Genomic DNA, 19,556 nt, shown 5'->3' on the forward strand with positions numbered 1-19,556 from the left:
AGTTGTGTTATAACAAAATGGTCATCCAGTTTGCTAGCATGTCTCGTAAGCTTATTCTTGCTTACGTAGAATGACCTTATCAGAGTTGATCTTGGTAGACCCCTGGTCATAGCATGATATATGTGGTGGCCAAGCTGGGAGAGATGTATAGTGACAATTCTTGACTCGAAGAACTTTAAAATTTTTTCAAATGATCGAAGAGGCATCCTTTACCCAGCATCTTTGAGGGAGTCACCGATGGATCGCATAGGTTGATGCAGCACCACTTGTGGTTAGGGGTTTTTTCTAGGGACAAGCGTGCTGCTTTAGGTGATGGGATTCCTAAAACTGGAGGAGGAAGAGGATGTTACCTTCTATTCCATTTAGTCTAAATGTGGCAGATAGAGAGATGTGATGTACATGTGGTTACACTTGGTTCTGTGATCCATCCACTAGTTAGATAGTTTGCTTTGGGAAAAGCGTTGGTATACTGACCCTTCCCTAGTGATGGTTACTCATGCTTCATGGTGCCTATGGCTATATGGTGGATGTTCTATCATCATACATCTACAATGGGAGGTTGGTGAGTGGGAATAGACTGATGTGACTAATGTTGAAATTTGTGGTGCCATTGAGGGCAAGGTATGAGTGGAGGACCAGGATCAGGAGAATGTGGCCACATCACACTCGGACATTATCCCACATGATCACATTTGTAAGAGGTATAGCCTCCTCATATAAAAAGGGGCATTTTCAAGCAATGAATATAAGCAACTCTCAAGCCTCTCTATGGGTACAAGTTTCTATCTTGTAACCTAATTGTGCTTGAGTCAAGCTTGATTAAGTCATTAAGATCATCACTATGTTGTTAATTAGGCTACACCCAAGTATTCTTTCGATCCCTCCATTTAGAGTTGTGCCCTTTGGGCAAGTTGATTGTTCGAGGTCTTCTTCCGGGGTGGCGAGCCTTGGAAGGACTTCTACCTCAAGCCTTGGAAGGACTTCTACCTCAAGCCTCTCTATGGGTACAAGTTTCTATCTTGAAACCTAATTGTGCTTGAGTCAAGCTTGATTTGCGACTAATCTCTTACATGCTTTGAGATCATCTCAAGCTGGCCTTTCAGTAGTTAGCTCTAGTAGGCTTCTTGGTGCATCTTCGACACCCTCTAATATGGAACCCCATGGTCTGTCTGCTTATTACTAGTGGTCACTTGCTCGAGTCTTGCCTGCACGTATCATGGGGAGAGCTTCGAGCATGGGCCTCACTAGGTCACTTTTGGAGATTAGCTCACATCTAGACAACTACCCCCAGAGAGGCCTAGAAGAGGGATCCAGGGCAGCGAGATAGACTTAGCCTTGACATCGACTCCTCCATCCCTCGAGAGTGGCTGGTTCCGATACCAGACCCTCCATCCTCGTAGTAGTGGGTTGGGAGTAATCATACTAAAAATGACATACCGTTGCCAATTCATGGGCGCGGATGAGAGCTCCGCCTTCTTACTAACCTTCTTCATTGGGCTTCATGGTAGATTGGAGAGAGCGAAGACCCCTTTAGAGGATTTCAAGGGATGCACCTTGCATAAGGTTAGGGTGATTGGTTTTCATGCACATGAGTGGCACATCCATGCTCCTCTGGCCCTAGTGGCCAGAGAGGGACTCTGGTAGTTATGGATTTGGGAGCGCAAGCCTCTCACGAGTCTTCAGTGGTGTTATGGAATTGGGAGGGCGGCAGGTCTCTCACGAGTCTTTAAGGAGACTCGAGAGAGAGTGGACATGGAAAATCCATAGGGCAGCAAGGAGACGCCTGGCACCCTCTTTTTTGCTTACACTACATGACTGGGCCGCATGATTAACATGTCAAAGGTTGAGGGCACTCCTGCAAAAACAGGACATTGGTGGTCTTAGGGCCTCCCACCGCACTTTCTCTCACATTTTTGGAAGTAGTTGTGGGATAGTTTCGGCCACCGAAAGATCACCCTCTTCATGTGGCAGCTGGCACATAGGATCTTGGCAGTTGGGACTTAGTTGTTCATCTCCAAGATGGCAGTTTGACACTTGCTTGGCCATCCCCAAGATGGCAATTGGGGGTAGACCAGCATCATGTCCGAGATGTGGCCATCCCTACTAGGAGTCTCATCGTCATTGTCTTTGGGATTTCTAAAGGCTCGGTAAATTTGACAGAGGATCCTATGCATTTTTACTATGGATTTGGCCCCCACTCGTATTGTTATATGGGGCACAGTTGCTTGGGCCGCTGGGGCCACGGTTGTCATGTCATATGAGAAAGAAGGTGGGGGACTAGCCCTTCTCAGGGCTCTCACCTTCACATTTCTGCGCTGCCAATCCCAACTCCATCTACAGGTCATTTGTCATGCCTAGTTCTTACCAGAGAGATAGGAGATTTGCAACAGTATAATTGCGTGGTACATATGGAGAGCTTGATGCAGCAAAGCCATCGAAGACACCCTCACTCCACTAGTGGAGTTCGTAGCATCTAGCTCAATATCATTCATACCCTGCATGGTTTGGGGGCAGCTTTAGTGTGGCTCACATTGCATGTGGAAGCACTTGGAGGCCTTCCTAAGGATCTGGCAACATGGTTGCTTTCTCACTGTGATAGTGGTGGCAAGCCCACTTGGCATGATAGACCACCTGTGTGGTTGTTTTCTCCTCCCCCCATTGTACAAGATAGCCTTCTCCTTCTAGAGCAGCCAACAACCGGTGGAGAAGAGCATCCTCCCCTTTTATGCATCTTGACTCTCATTTCCCATTTGAAGATGTAGCCATTTTGGTAGTTTTCTTGCTAACTAATAGAAGTATCGTTCGAGAAAAAAATTATGTTATTTGCATTAGGTGGCTAAAATACTTCTGTTAGCTTGGTAGGATTCCTTTCAGGGTGCCTTGCCTCCAGGGATTTCATTACCGTCTTCACAATTTCGTGATCACGTTAACTAAACCTATTGTCAACATATTAAAACTTGTGATCACATTGTATATTCACATGACCTGAGCAATGACCTACCAGAACCCACTAGTCCCGTAACACCTATGGGCTTTTGGTTTTCCCGGCGGGCCCGCCGGGATAACTGCTTATCCCGGCGGGCCCGCCGAGAAAAGCAAAGAACACCGGCGGGGTTCTATTCTGTTTATAAACACTGCCCGACACCCATCGTGGAACTTTTGGGGAGATAGTCCTTGTTTTGGGGGCGTGATATCTCTCCTCAAAGTACTTGTAGAGCTCTCGAGTTGCTAGAAGTGTCCTCTTGGGAAGAACGTCCTTATCTTAGGGGCTGTCGTCTTTCCTTGTAGGCACTCCTAAGGCTATTGAGCCACTCGTCCTTAGTTCTTTGAATTGGGGGCAGGGTGTGGTTCGTAGCTAATACTTGCGAAGATTTAGGGACAAATTTGGAGTCATTCAGCTTTGCATTTGAGCTACGTAGGTAATCTACCTCATTCTGCTTTATGAATCGTTGGATGAAGCCAAGAGTCCTGCTTAGGGGCTTGTATTGGTTCTTGATAATTGATATAGTTTAGAGTAGACAAGGGTCTATTGTCCTATACTAGAGTATTGAGCAAGCATAGATCTTTGATTTTCTTTGTGAATGTTAGAGAAGGTCTATTGTCCTATACTAGAGTATTGGGCAAGCATAGATCTTTGATTGTGTAAAGTATCCTTAATTGGGTACAAATGACATCCTTCATTGGGGGTGCAATGTGCATGATAGTTTCGAAGTAGTTTTGTAGTAAGACCTTGCAAGATAGTTTGAAGTAGTTTTGTGTTATGTGATGATCTTTTGTATTTGTCAAGATAGCTTCGAAGTACTTTGTCTGCTAATGTATGTTTTGTAATACGTGAGTGACTTTGTTGTTTTTTCATTTGTGTATTCATTGTTATATGCTTGGTTGAATAGGTTATTTGTTCAGATGGAGGACAATGTTGGATCCAGTGATACCTCCAATAGAGTCCAAATTTCAAGTAGCAGGAAAAAAAAGGCACCTGGGATAGAGTGGCAATATGCAATTAACATTGGTGATAGATTCATAGATTGGGAGTGTAAGCTATGCTATGCAGTAAAATCAAGTGGGGCGCCTCGACTAAGAGAACACTTTTTAGGCGGACCGAAGAAAAAGTCATGTACCCACCCCTCTGCACCTGTAGTGGCCAAACGCATAAGAGAAGAAATTCAAAAGAAAGATTCAAGAAAACATGACACTCCTACCGTTAATGTATCAAGGCAGCAAGAACACTGTTGTTCTAATCATCAAACTCCCGCTACATCGCCTACTTGTACCCCGAACGGCAATGTGCAACCAGAAAGTAATCTACCCAGTGCATCTTCCTGCAAGCGAAACTTTGACGTAGGAAATATACCCATGCGTCAAACTTCATTGCAAGAAAGCCTACGTCAAGGTCGACTCGATGATGCACAACTCGCCCTTGCTGAAGGGATTTACTTTTTTGGGAGTGCTATGATGATGGTGGACAGTGAGCATGGAAGAAAATTGGTGAGTTTGGACCAGGGTTTTCACCGCCTACGTACCATGCTATGCGAAATGATCTATTAGAGAAATGTTATGCGCAAGTAAAAGAACGTGTACAAAGAATAATTCTTAGCAATATAGAGCTTTCTGGATGTAGTATAGTAAGTGATGGATGGTCTAATGTACAAAGAAAACCATTAATTAATATAATGGTTATTTCACCTAGAGGTGAGACTTTCATCCGTGCCGTGGATTCAGCTGGTTCAATCAAAACTGGGGCTTACATTGCTCAAGTCATTGGCTCTGTGATAGAGGAAGTGGGTGCCAAAAATGTAGTCCAAGTCGTCATGGACAATGCAAAGAATTGCAAAAATGCATCCAAAATCCTACAGCGACAATATCCACATGTTTTTCCGGTAGGCTATAATACTCATAGTTTGAATCTTGTATTAAAAGATTGGTATAAAAGTGATGATACCAAATGGTTTGCCTCAATCGTCGATACTGCTCGCCAGCTTGTGAGATTCATGCTCAAGAGACAGAGAGTGTTAGATATTTTTCGACCTCGCATGTCAGTTATGTTAAAGCTTCCAGTGGAGACTAGGTTTTGCACTCACGTTTACACTTTTGAGTCTCTTCTTAGAAATAAAGATGCAGTTTGTGAAACATTTACATGCATGGCATTTCATGACTGGGAGAGCACTCAACTTGAAAAAGTGAAAGAGAAAATCAAAGTCTTGAAGGCAGCGCTTACGAGAAGAAGTTGGTGGAACAGTGTGATGGATGCATACCATGTAATGATGCCTGTTATGTATGCCGTACGAAGTCTTGATCAAAGAGCGCCTAATCTCGGGAAAGCATGGATGCAATGGTGGACTGTCCAGCAGAGTTTAGAGTGTCCTAAGAAATTAGAGCATTCAGTGGTGGAAAAGCAATGGCGTGTACCATTCTCCAGTAGACAAAGAAAAGTCCTATTGAAGTACTTTCATGCTAGATGGATTGGAGCGCATTCACCACTACACAGTGCTGCTTACATGTTAGATCCTGAATATTGAAATATGGATTTGATTTCCAACGTTGAGGTGGTGCAAGATTTTTATAAAGTGGTAAACACTTTCTATAATAATGTTGATGATCATGTAAAGTGCATAAAGGAGATGACCTCATTTCGATTGAAAAAGGGTTTATTTTTCAACTCCCTTGTTCAACAAATGGCTAAAGAGCAACCTGCATGGAAGTGGTGGATGATGAATGGTGGTGGTGAGCATTATGCTTTATTGCGCAACCTTGCGATGAAGGTTCTAAGTCAGTGCTCTTCAAACTCAGGCTCAGAAAGAAACTGGAGCATGTACAAATATATTCACAGTACTATTCACAATCGACTTCTTGCAGATCGAGCAGATAAACTTGTTTACATGTATTGCAATGAAAAGATCTTGCGAGACATTGAAAGCGAAGAGTATGAAGAAGATATGCCCAGATGGATGTACAATTGTGATGATGTAGTAGACGAGAACTTTGATGTTGGACGCACGTTGTGCACTACCCTTGAGATAGAAGACAATTTAGACATTGACTTAGATGAGCTTAATTTAGCAGACGAGAGAGTAAACGGTGAAAGAATTTTGGAGCAAGATACTGACATAGAGGAAGAAGTCATTTCATTAATTTCATAAAAAGTACTTGTACAAATGATCGTATTTGGAGAAATTATCAATACAAAAGTAGGATTTATGTCTTTCTTAGCTTTCATCTTGAAATAAATTACGAATTGCACTAGGAGTTGCATCTAAAGGTCCTGGTGGTTTATATTCGCTAGCCATGCCGAACACTGTATAAATACCTTGATTTATTGGGACACTGCACAATGCACATGTGGAAGTATTTTGCATTTGCCTCACTAAACATATTAAGTGGTAGTAGTGTCCACAGGGTAGTATATACTGGCCGCTCCACCCATCGAATACTTTGTAACATACATGACATTGGGGGGTGGAGGAACTAGTAGCCTCAGCAGAAACTCCCACAAGATCAGGATGTATCAAAAAATGAGAGATGTGGTTTCCTTGGTGCACAGGAGCAATACGTGAAGAGATGCTCTATACATGTTGGCTGATCTTTGTGGGCTGCTCTTGAATCCCTCTATTGGCCGGGGGAGGAGTTGACGCTTGAGATAATCGCTCAGCTTCTTTCTCCTTCTCTGCTAGCTGTGCCCCTAAGCTTTCTTTGACCTTGTTTAACTCCAATCCAGCACCCTCCACCATGAGAGCAAGTTCTTCCCTTGTGAATGTCACTGTCTCTTCACGTATGTTGTGGGTGTTGACAGTGGCCTCTCTGGAGGCGAAGTCCACTGGAGTTTCTAGGATAAATTGTGCATATAGCATCTTAGCAAAATAGAGTGGAGCATCGGCGTTATGGAGAGGACGACCGTACACCTCCAAGAAAATGCGCTCGGCATTAGTTTTGATATCATTGTGAGTGCAACGTGAAATCTTCCATCTTCCCTTCTTAATCTTGCCATCTGGACATGGCCATATTTCCTTTATCATCTCTGTGGTTACGCGTTTGTTTATGTCTTTCCATTGGGCATAAGTAGGATTTGTCCATTTCGACAACCTGCATGCTGTTCTTGTAGCTTCGCGGGCTGTCAGGCCATGTGCAAGGGCCTTCATTCGCTCATATGCCTTCTTGGCTAACTCTTGATGCTCGTTTGCTTGCGTCTCTGCCATATCTGCATGAACATAAATGACTTTAGGATTTTAATGAACTGTAAAGATCAACGTAAGATAAATTGACCATTACCCTCAAAAACTTAAAGTTTAACACCACGAGAGGAGATATGTATTGCAAAGACTCAATGAGAAATATCCACTTGACTCCAAAAATTCTTCAAACAATGCGCGCACATCAAATTTTGAAGAAAAAACATAAACTTAAACACCACAAGAGGAGAGAGATATTGCAAAGACTCAATGAGATAATATTTCAAACAATGGACACATCAAATTTTGAAGAGAGAAACAAAGTGCCATTCCTGAAACTTAATCTCCTGATATTGTATCATTACAAAATGGGGGTGAATGACACCGATAGCTCTACAAGAGGACGTTGTGCCCTCGTTGGGTCAGAAGGTGGCTGATTCAGCAATTGAATACAACGAGTCACGTATCCAAGTTCCACCAAGGATGACATCATACTCAAGGGGATCTGTGGTAACATGGAATCTAAATTCCACATCTCCATCGATTGTTTGAGTAGCATAGCTAAAGTAACTGGGAACTTCAATGTTTTGTCCGCATTGGCTCCTCTTGCAAGACCATTGTCTGTAGGGAGCAGTTTAGGCTATCTCCCAATGACACCCAAGTGTCTATTGTCACGATGTTATGACTAGCTCGAGGGCTAATCTACACACATTTGTGCTTAACATCATTGCCCAGCAGGGAAAGCCAACCATATCATGATAGAATCTTCAAGAGGAACCATGGATGTTTTAGTTTGCATTTTAGCTTCAGATCTCATTTTGGTTTCATATTCCCATTCACTTCCATCCTTGTTTTGGCTCTCAACTTTTTCAATAGTACCCAATGTGTACAATGGTACACTGGGTCCTTTGACAATTCTAAATGAGGTCTGTTTGGAAACTTGCGAATCCTCACAGTCCTGTTTTATGGAGCTCTTTATGTCTTGGTATAACTCATGTTTAGCATTTAAAGGTGCAAGTGCTGATGCTATGCTGGTTTCACCATGAGAGAAGAGAATTCCTCACGTGCTTTATCAACCGCATAATTTATGCAATCTGTCTCTAATGACTATTCTATAGAGAGTATGTCTTCCTCTTGAAAGGGGAAGCGGTACTCCTTTGGGTTTTGTATTTTGGTTGCTTTTTTAGGATTGGCATTATTAGGTTCAATTACAACCAGTGATCCTACAAGACACTCAACCATGCTAAGCATGCTCTCCTAAGCGTGCTTTTTGCATTCTGCATATGTCATATGATCATGATTTTCAATTTGGGGTGGTTGGGTGGGTTCTAGTTTCTTGATTGTTGCAAGATCAGGGTGTCCAGTTTTATCCAGTTTATGCTGGACTGGGACAATGCTTGGAGAGTAAATTTTGGGAGGCAAGGTACTTAAAATGAGATCAAGCAAATAATAGAAAATACCCTTGCCCTTAAATTAACCCAATATAACTTAAATTAATATAAATTAGACTAATTAATCAAAATTAATAAAAAATATGATGAAATGATAAACAAATGATCTTTCCATACTTAGAGCAATCCAATTTATTTTTCCATAGATGCACCATTAGAAGTACACTAGTCCCTATAGGTTTTAGATGATTCACATCAAAAATGTAATTTTACTAATTAGATTATTAATATTTGCAGGCCTCCTGATAGTCTAGAAGAATTTTGAAAAAGAGATCATTAAAAATCCAACCATTGGATTTGCAATTTTTACTAACCACCACATTCTACTAATGTCTCAGTATCTACCCACTCTTTTGATCTACAAGATTGAGGATTTTAAGTGGTAGCTATTGTGGGTACAAAAAGTGGCGTGTATTATAACACTTTAAAGACCTTGAAATATTTAAAGAAAATAGACAAATATCTTAAAATTTTCTCAAAAAATCAAGTTAAGCTCCATATTATGTGAAGATCTAAGGTACAAAGTGGGAATCTCATATGAGTTTATATGTAAAAGATATTAGCATTTTATGGAATCAGTTCAAATTTGGGACAGGGTGTATAAATTGACTTTGTACCTAAGAAAATAAGGACTTTTCACTATCTAATGCTTAATCAAATTATGCAACTATATTTCCAACTTTGAATATGATATTCCAACAAAAGAACTTGAAATGAAATTCCTTCATTTATTAGGAGAGATTAGCCACTAAAGGTAAACAAATGCCTGTTTTTTTACTGTTTACAAGGTGCCTGAGTGGACAAAACTGGGCACCCTGATCTTGCAACCACCCCTTAGATGCGTTGTAGTGAGTGTTGAATTAGAACATGTTTCATCTTCTAACTTTCTTTGGATTGTTATTTTTTCATTATGTTTGCCCATGTAACAAGAACAAACTTTCTTTCGAGATTTTGTATTTTATGTCGCACATGTGGGTGTTGTGGTTTGTGTGGTAGCCTTTGAGGTGAATGTTTCTGCATCATGCGTAGTTTTTAGCTCTTTTGGGGTTAGGTCCTCCACAGGCTCTTTATCCCTATCCTTTATTTCAGCTTTAGTTTGGATAGTTTGTTGCCCCTTGTTTTTCTTGGGTTTAGAAGGTTTTGTTTTCTATTTGGTTTGTGCTTTAAGGCATGTTCTTCTACCCATTTCAAAGTATTATCTTTTGCGTTCTTTTTAACTTTTTCTCATGCCTTGGCTTGCAATCGCGTAAGCACATTCAAGGGTACCATGGACAATTGCCCGTTTTGTACACTTAAGATGTTTAGAGTTGTATTTTGTGAGGTTGTAGTGAAGCAACTCGCCTTGAGAGATCTTGGAACATGTGATCAATGTCACATCGTTCACACATGGGTTGCAAGGTGTCAGTGATTGTGGGCATGGAAGTATTCCAAACTATATAATTTGCCACCTTGTGCAGTCCATAACTTTAGAAACACTGAAGTGTTCGATTAATTGCTTCTTGAGTGGATTCTACCCTTTGGACTGTTTCTGCTTGGTGGTCAAGAGCTGGGAGTAACAAATGCCTTCACAACATTTAACCACATTCATTTTCTTGGATGACATACTAGTTTTTTAAGCTATAGTCAAGCAACACTACATCGACATTGAAAAGGTAATAAAATTGCTAGAAAGCAATGAGCTTTATGTTAATGAAAAAAAGTTAAAGTTTTATTTTTTTGAGGTTCACTACCTTGGATACAAGCCTCAACCTCTTAACAACTCTCACAAATCTACTCAAGGGTGTCAAGACCCGTAGTTAGGCAGTGCATCTAGATGACTCTGCATGGATTGCAGGCTTTCAAAGACCTCAAGGTTTCTTTATCAAAGGCCCCTTGTTTAGTGCTTGCATCGTGGGATGATCCATTCTAAGTAATCGTCGATGTGGTAACATCGCCATTGGAGTTGTGTTATAACAAAATGGTCATCCAGTTTGCTGGCATGTCTCGTAAGCTTATTCTTGCTTATGTAGAATGACCTTATCAGAGTTGATCTTGGTAGACCCCTGGTCATAGCATGATATATGTGGTGGCCAAGCTGGGAGAGATGTATAGTGACAATTCTTGACTCGAAGAACTTTAAAATTCTTTCAGATGATCGAAGAGGCATCCTTTACCCAGCATCTTTGAGGGAGTCACCGATGGATCGCATAGGTTGATGCAGCACCACTTGTGGTTAGGGGTTTTTTCTAGGGACAAGCGTGCTGCTTTAGGTGATGGGATTCCCAAAACTGGAGGAGGAAGAGGATGTTGCCTTCTATTCCATTTAGTCTAAATGTGGCAGATAGAGAGATGTGATGTACATGTGGTTACACTTGGTTCTGTGATCCATCCACTAGTTAGATAGTTTGCTTTGGGAAAAGCGTTGGTATACTGACCCTTCCCTAGTGATGGTTACTCATGCTTCATGGTGCCTATGGCTATATGGTGGATGTTCTATCATCATACATCTACATTGGGAGCTTGGTGAGTGGGAATAGACTGATGTGACTAATGTTGAAATTTGTGGTGCCATTGAGGGCAAGGTATGAGTGGAGGACCAGGATCAGGAGAATGTGGCCACATCACACTTGGACATTATCCCACATGATCACATTTGTAAGAGGTATAGCCTTCTCATATAAAAAGGGGCATTTTCAAGCAATGAATATAAGCAACTCTCAAGCCTCTCTATGGGTACAAGTTTCTATCTTGTAACCTAATTGTGCTTGAGTGAAGCTTGATTAAGTCATTAAGATCATCACTATGTTGTTAATTAGGCTACACCCAAGTATTCTTTCGATCCCTCCATTTAGAGTTGTGCCCTTTGGGCAAGTTGATTGTTCGAGGTCTTCTTCCGGGGTGGCGAGCCTTGGAAGGACTTTTTCGTGGGGCTAGGGCTTCTACCTGTACCTTGATGCTAGGAGGCCCTTGGACATTAGAGCATAGGATGGATTTTGATAGAGATATGAGCACATGGCCTTAGACAAACATTTGAGGATAATTTTGCGACTAATCTCTTGCATGCTTTGAGATCATCTCAGGCTGGCCTTTCAGTAGTTAGCTCTAGTAGGCTTCTTGGTGCATCTTCGACACCCTCTAATATGGAACCCCATGGTCTGTCTGCTTATCACTAGTGGTCACTTGCTCGAGTCTTGCCTGCACGTATCATGGGGAGAGCTTCGAGCATGGGCCTCACTAGGTCACTTTTGGAGATTAGCTCACATCTAGACAGCTACCCCCAGAGGCCTAGAAGAGGGATCCAGGGCAGCGAGATAGACTTAGCCTTGACATCAACTCCTCCATCCCTCGAGAGTGGCTGGTTCCGATACCAGACCCTCCATCCTCGTAGTAGTGGGCTAGGAGTAATCATACTAAAAATGACATACTGTTGCCAATTCATGGGCGCGGATGAGAGCTCCGCCTTCTTACTAACCTTCTTCATTGGGCTTCATGGTAGATTGGAGAGAGCGAAGACCCCTTTAGAGGATTTCAAGGGATGCACCTTGCATAAGGTTAGGGTGATTGGTTTTCATGCACATGAATGGCACATCCATGCTCCTCTGGCCCTAGTGGCCAGAGAGGGACTCTGGTAGTTATGGATTTGGGAGCGCAAGCCTCTCACGAGTCTTCAGTGGTGTTATGGAATTGGGAGGGCGGCAGGTCTCTCACGAGTCTTTAAGGAGACTCGAGAGAGAGTGGACATGGAAAATCCATAGGGCAGCAAAAGGAGACGCCTGGCACCCTCTTTTTTGCTTACACTACATGACTGGGCCGCATGATTAACATGTCAAAGGTTGAGGGCACTCCTGCAAAAACAGGACATTGGTGGTCTTAGGGCCACCCACCGCACTTTCTCTCACATTTTTGGAAGTAGTTGTGGGATAGTTTCGGCCACCGAAAGATCACCCTCTTCATGTGGCAGCTGGCACATAGGATCTTGGCAGTTGGCACTTAGTTGGTCATCTCCAAGATGGCAGTTTGACACTTGCTTGGCCAGCATCTTGACAACCACTTGCCCACCAATCATATATTGAACATCCTAGGCTGAGGAGAAATAACACTAACAGCTCACGTCCTATCCTCAGTGATTGCTTCATAATTAATGCCTTCTCAGATATATGACAACTTAGAAAGTGAGAGTTTGCAATCAAGAAGGAGTGGTCATGGACATCACAGAATAGCTTTCCGTCTCGCCAAAAATATGTAGTGTCTATCCAAAGTGGGACTTAAGATGCGTGTATGTTGGACTCTCACACTTACATGATTCCTTAGATTAAAATATTTCTTACATGATCTAAGGCTTTTTTTTTCCGTAAAATTTGGAGAATTTGGTGACATGTTCAGTCGCCCGAACCCTACTTTGGATCATAAAGGGGCTTCATAGTTCCATACTACAATGCTGTAAGTTGCCAGATTTTGGGAGATAGTTGAACATGTATGTAGGTCACAGATTGGACTATGTCTTGTATTCCTTTGTTCTATACAACATGTACGGTGTATTGTCAGGTACATGTAAAAAAGCTTGATCTTGAATGACCAAGATTGTATATAGTGGTGTTAGGAGGACAATCCTTAACTCGTAACAAATACACATTAGTGAGATGGCTTACATAACATAATTAATTAGGGCTTTTTTTTGCAACATGATACTGCCAATTATTCACTGTGCTTTCAAGCAGCACGTAGAGTGCCAACTACATTGGGCCCAAAAAGCTTGGTTGGAAGGTCATCAGGATTCATACGAAACATCAAAAATTACAGTATCAGTAAAGCTTGTCTTACAAAATAAGAGGGTAGTTGCTCACAGTAAAGCAGAACTCCTTTGTTGAAGTGGAATTGTTGTTGGCTACAATTCCACTGGAATTGTTGTTATGGAGTTGCCTACATAGTAGTGAAACCGTCTCTGTGGACAAAGCTAATGAAAAAATCATTTCTCTAAGAACAAGTTCGCTCATCTCTGGAACGACCCCAACTCGAAAAACAAAAAACTTACGTAGGGTTCGCAGAAGCTGGTATACTATTCTTTTCAAGTAAAGTTGGTTATCTAAATTTGTTGGATGATAATGTTGGATTGGGAAAATGGATGTAATGATATCCATGTATGTTGGTGGTCTAGGGTTACCTTAAGGAAGCACCTTAGGCACAATTGTATCTTTAAACATAACAACTTATAGTATTCTACAAGGGTAGTTTACTTGGTCAGATATATGTAGACATCTTGGCTAAGCAAGGCTCGTACTACACAAATCTTTTCACTCATGGAAGTGGGGAGTTGGATGGGCAAGATTGCCTAGTCACATCACTCATCGGGGGCTTGGATTGGATGGGGCTGACAGGTTTTACCAAGTATGCTACTATGCTGACATAAGTTAGAGTACAACGTCGGAGTATCAAAACTCTGCAAAAAGTTTGTGTAGGTTTTCAACACTTGGAAAGTTTCCAAGATGACCTATCTTGTTTTTTCACACTATTTCTCCAACTACTAGTAATCATCGCTAGCTTCCTCCCACACTATGAGAGCACCCATCCAGCATGTTTTGAGCACTCTTTATATATTTCATTACTAATTAATTGACACTAGTAGTTAAATATAATGAATTAAAAGGAACCATGGAATCCTTATTTAGCCACAACATAAAGGAGGAGGGCATATGCTAAAGAAAAGTCATGCGTAATAGTATGTTGTGTTATACAAGCTATATAAGAAGGCCTTCTGTAAAATATCAATCAATCATGGGCATGCTTCTTGATGAGATTGGAGGAGCTATGTTCTTCCATGCCTTTATGAAGAATAACAAACACCACATATTTAAGTGAATGGTATGTTGGTCCTCATAATTGAAGGCCCTGGAGCTCCTTCCTTGTATGTATCAGGGAAGCCTACATGGCATGATAGAGGTAGAGCTTTGGTCTTCACATGCGTACAATACGTTAGCACCTATAACAAAGCCACCCACACATGAAAGCTTTGGAATGGGCTAGATTAAGAAGGCTACCTCCCCTTAGACATCGGCAAGGAGAGAAATGCTAGTCATCCATGATAAGTGGAGCCAAATGAAAGACAACAAAGACCATTCTCACCAAGGTTGTGGCCCTGCTAGACCACACAAATAGTTCTCATCAGGTAGTTGCATTAGCATCTTCCAACAGGTAGTTGTACTAGCATCTTGACAACCACTTGCCCACCAATCATATATTGAACATCCTAGGCTGAGGAGAAATAACACTAACAGCTCACGTCCTATCCTCAGTGATTGCTTCATAATTAATGCCTTCTCAGATATATGACAACTTAGAAAGTGAGAGTTTGCAATCAAGAAGGAGTGGTCATGGACATCAAAGAATAGCTTTCTGTCTCGCCAAAAATATGTAGTGTCTATCCAAAGGTCTATCCAAAGTGGGACTTAAGATGCGTGTATGTTCGACTCTCACACTTACATGATTCCTTAGATTAAAATATTTCTTACATGATCTAAGGCTTTTTTTTTTCCGTAAAATTTGGTGACATGTTCAGTCGCCCGAACCCTACTTTTTCCTTGCATTTTTATTTGATGGTTGACTTGCACTCGAAGAAATTTTTCTTACATCCAACACCTCATTTTGATCTCTTGTTATATAAAAATATTTTTCTGTTCATGGTGGACAAGCATGGTTTTTTGGGGCCTTAAATTAGTAAGAATGCGGAGGTTCCAATAGAACAGCATAAGTAGAAGCTAAGAATGGAAGCTCCTAGGAGAACAGTATGGTATACATGTATAGTTATGGAAGATCACCACATAGAACTCATTTATTTGTTGAAAGGAAATAGGATGCCTTATTGAGACTTTTCTTCTGTGCCAATACTTTTGTGATTGTACTCGTTCAATGGTAAAGTAGAAGCTAAGAATGGAGGCTCCTAGCGGCGGAATAGTTTGGTATAGTTATGGAAGATCACAGAGTACTCATTCATTTGTTGTTGAGAGGCCTTGATACTTTCTTTTTTTTGGTTGGGAAGGTGGATTTGTGCGACTTGATTGTGGCATCAAGTCACTAACAACTTTGCAGGGTGTTCACTCTATTCACAAGAGCGACTCACTTGTTTTGCGAGGCTCATCGTCGTGGGGCTTGTGTGCCACTACCTTCCAAAGTGGCCAATATGGTGTGTGTACATTGGTGAAATTTCGTGGGAGCTTAGGACTACCAAAAAAGGGACATTGTGAGAGCGTACCTTTTTCGTAAGCCAAAGGAAGCATCGTGGCAATTTCCAATAAATGTCCTTCCATGGGGTTGCAAGGTTGCTACCACGACCTTGCAGAGAGAGCGCGACCCACAAGAAAGTCTGGCGTACCACATCGGCAGTAGCACAGCCAGTCGGGGCCTATATATATATATATATATATATATATATATATGAGCACCTCAGATATTGGCCCATTTGCAGTATTCGACACAGCATTCTTTTCCATTTGTATTCCATAACCCCCCCCCCCCTCTCTCTCTCTCTCTCTCTGTGTCGAGAAGCTTAAGAAGAAGTACGCATCCACCGATGCCTGATATCTTGAAACAGTTATTCTCTTTCATGAAAGGTGGGGTTTTTTCTGCGGCGTCTGTCTGGTAGTTATGGATTTGGGAGCGCAAGCCTCTCATGAGTCTTCAGTGGTGTTATGGAATTGGGAGGGCAGGTCTCTCACGAGTCTTTAAGGAGACTCGAAAGAGCGTGGACATGGAAAGATCCATAGGGCAGCGAGGAGACGCCTGGCACCATCTTTTTTGCTTACACTACATGACTGGGCCGCATGATTCACATGTCGAAGGTTGAGGGCAATCCTGTAGAGCAGGACATTGGTGGACTTAGGGCCTCCCACCGCACTTTCTCTCACATTTTTGGAAGTAGTTGTGGGATAGTTTCGGCCGCCGAAAGATCACCCTCTTCATGTGGCAGCTCGCACATAGGAGCTTGGCAGTTGGCACTTAGTTGGCCATCTCCAAGATGGCAGTTGACACTTGCTTGGCCATCCCAAGATGGCAATTGGGGGTAGACCAGCATCATGTCTGAGATGTGGCCATCCCTAGGAGTCTCATCGTCATTGTCTTTGGGATTTCTAAAGGCTCGGTAAATTTGACAGAGGATCCTATGCATTTTTACTATGGATTGGGCCCCCACTCGTATTGTTATACGGGGCATAGTTGCTTGGGCCACTGAGGCCACGGTTGTCATGTCATATGAGAAAGAAGGTGGGGGACTAGCCCTTCAGGTCTCTCACCTTCACGTTTCTGCGGTGCCAATCCCAACTCCATCTACAGGTCGTTTGTCATGCCTAGTTCTTACGAGAGATAGGAGATTTGCAACAGTATAATTGCATGGTACATATGGAGAGCTTGATGCAGCAAAGCCATCGAAGGCACCCTCACTCCACTAGTGGAGTTTGTAGCATCTAGCTCAATATCATTCATACCCTGCATGGTTTGGGGGTAGCTTTAGGGTGGCTCCTCAGACTGCATGTGGAAGCACTTGGAGGCCTTCCTAAGGATCTGGCAACATGGTTGCTTTCTCACTGATAGTGGTGGTAAGCCCACTTGGCATGATAGACCACCTGTGTGGTTGTTTTCTCCTCCCTCCATTGTACAAGATGGCCTTCTCCTCCTAGAGCGGCCAACAACCGATCGAGAAGAGCATCCTCCCCTTTTATGCATCTTGACTCTCATTTCCCATTTGAAGACAAGTTTGTATGTAGCCATTTTGGTAGTTTTCTCGGTAACTAATAGAAGTATCTTTTACCCAAGAAAAAAATTGTGTTATTTGCATTAGGTGGCTAAAATACTTATGTAAGCTTGGTAGGCTTCCTTTCTGGGTGCCTTGCCTCACACTTATAGTCTCTCTTGTCCCTTCATAAATTAGGGTCCTGAAAATGAATACTAGTTACCTCGATTGCTGCTATTTTGATCAATTCCAAAGGCTAATTTGGCTGCAAGGGGCCTGAATTCTAAAGTGAGGAATGAATGCCCCTAAATCCCCTTCTATGTGGGATTTTCCAATCACATATATCAGCTCCAATAGTTAGATGCATGTGTCAAGATAGGGCTACTTTAGCACACTCCATATGCTGTGCTATTGCCTTTTTACTTTTCATTGTCAAATTTGTATAGTAAAGACTCTGCAAAGAGGTATCTTGGCTTGCCTTTGGGAAGACCCAATGTTGGTGTTGTTTGTGTGGGTGAATCTTCATGTGTTTTTACTCTTATCTAAGCCTTTGGGTGCAAAAATATTGGTTGATAAAAAAATTCTCTAGATCATAAAGGGGCTTCATAGTTCCATACTACAATGCATCCGCCGATGCCTGATATCTTGAAACAGTTATTCTCTTTCATGAAAGGTGGGGTTTCTTCTGCGGCGTCTGTCTTACTTTGATCATGAGAGCGATGGTGTTATTGTGTGTGTGTGTGTGTGTGTGTGTTGACAAAAAAGCAATTATTTCTAGGCATTTAAGCTCTGTGGTTATCATGACAGGCAACAGCAGCAGCAGCAAAGATGCAGGAGCAATTAAGAAGGACCATCCTTTTGTGAAATCTAAGACAACAGGGATCACATCTGCAAAGGCGACACTGTTGGCCAACAACACCGACAAGACAATTTATCTGAGGGACAAAATGGGGGTTGCCTATGGTGGAACACGGTACACGATCCAACCTAAGAGTGATCTCAAGGTGACTCCGCTGCAACACACCTTCTTCAAGATGTTGGCATATGCAGTGGAGGAGAAGGAAGGGGAAGGACCTGGAGATGCAGATGGGGGGGAGCCAAGCAATAATAATGCCCCCCAGCAGCAAAGCTGCAAGACCAGCGGCGGCCACCAAGAGAGCAAGAAAACAAGCATCGACACTCAACTCGTTATAGATAGTGATCAGCTGGTTGACAACAAAGAAATTGCTATTTCTTGTGATGGATCCAAATATTACCTAGAACTAACGCCTCGCTAAGGGGCTCAAGTTGGTGGGGGGAGACAGCGCACTCTTGCCCTCCTACACCGGGAGGGCATGGCATCACTCTCTCTATTAACCCCCCCCTATACGTACACCATAGCTTAGCAGCACTACCTACCCTCTCCACATGATGGTGCACACGCATATGTATATCACTTTGGTGTACATATCCTATATTTTACCATAGCTTAGCATTACCTACCCTTTCCACACATGATGGTGCACATGCATATGTATGTCACTTTGGTGTATATATCTTATATTTTACCATTACTATATTTCGGTAACGTTGAGCTTCATGTATATCTTTTTGTGGACTCACCCTTGCACTGTACAGATGGCCTCCCCCTTGTCATATGCTGACAAGCTGCTTGTCCTGGGTGCTGCTAAAACGAGCAAAGGTGGCCAATGAGCTCGAGAACTACAAACCTAAGCCTTTTGTCAATGCGAGGAGCTCCTCTATGCTTCTTAAGAAGTCCTAGATCGATCTTCCCATGGACCAAATCAATCTGTGCTGAGTTTAAGAGAGCCAATGAGTGCGGAGCCTTTCTCTACGTGTCATGGGAAGAGTTCCTACACTGATGATTGATGAATTCAAGAGGTTGTTCTTGGTGGCTACCTTTCAAGGCAGGGTGTGTCTTGGGAAATTCCTTTCTCTATGGTGCAAAACGACAAGGTGTCCTTGGCCTTTTCCCTTCCTTTGAAGAAAAACAAATTTTACAAACCTAATGTCTAGTTTGGGTCCATTTCGCCAACCTCCCCTACTAACTTTGGGCAGAAGTTTACATTAGCGTCGATGTACTAGGCAAAGTTCTCTATATTCTCTCCGACTGAACCTAATAAAGATTGTGGTGCAAGAGGGACATGCGGACATGTGAAATGACACACTTGATGAGGTGGAGCTTGTCACTCTTGAAGGCATCTAGTTCTACATGGCAGTTAAGTTCAATGTCTTTCTCAATTC

General features: G+C 42.4%; 1 protein-coding gene across 1 annotated transcript; it reads left to right on the top strand.

Annotated features, from left to right (window-relative positions):
• Positions 1-17,944: 17,944 nt before the first annotated feature.
• Positions 17,945-18,854, top strand: LOC147605612 (uncharacterized). The gene is made up of 2 exons (XM_086793579.1): positions 17,945-17,985; positions 18,120-18,854. The coding sequence occupies exons 1-2, from the start codon at positions 17,946-17,948 to the stop codon at positions 18,587-18,589; spliced, it is 510 nt and encodes a 169-aa protein (XP_086649705.1). The 5' UTR covers position 17,945; the 3' UTR covers positions 18,590-18,854.
• Positions 18,855-19,556: the final 702 nt, after the last annotated feature.

The sequence above is a fragment of the Cibotium barometz genome, chromosome 59 (assembly GCF_041138505.1).
Source record: "Cibotium barometz isolate CiBa-2024 chromosome 59, ASM4113850v1, whole genome shotgun sequence".
Classification (NCBI taxonomy): domain Eukaryota; kingdom Viridiplantae; phylum Streptophyta; class Polypodiopsida; order Cyatheales; family Cibotiaceae; genus Cibotium; species Cibotium barometz.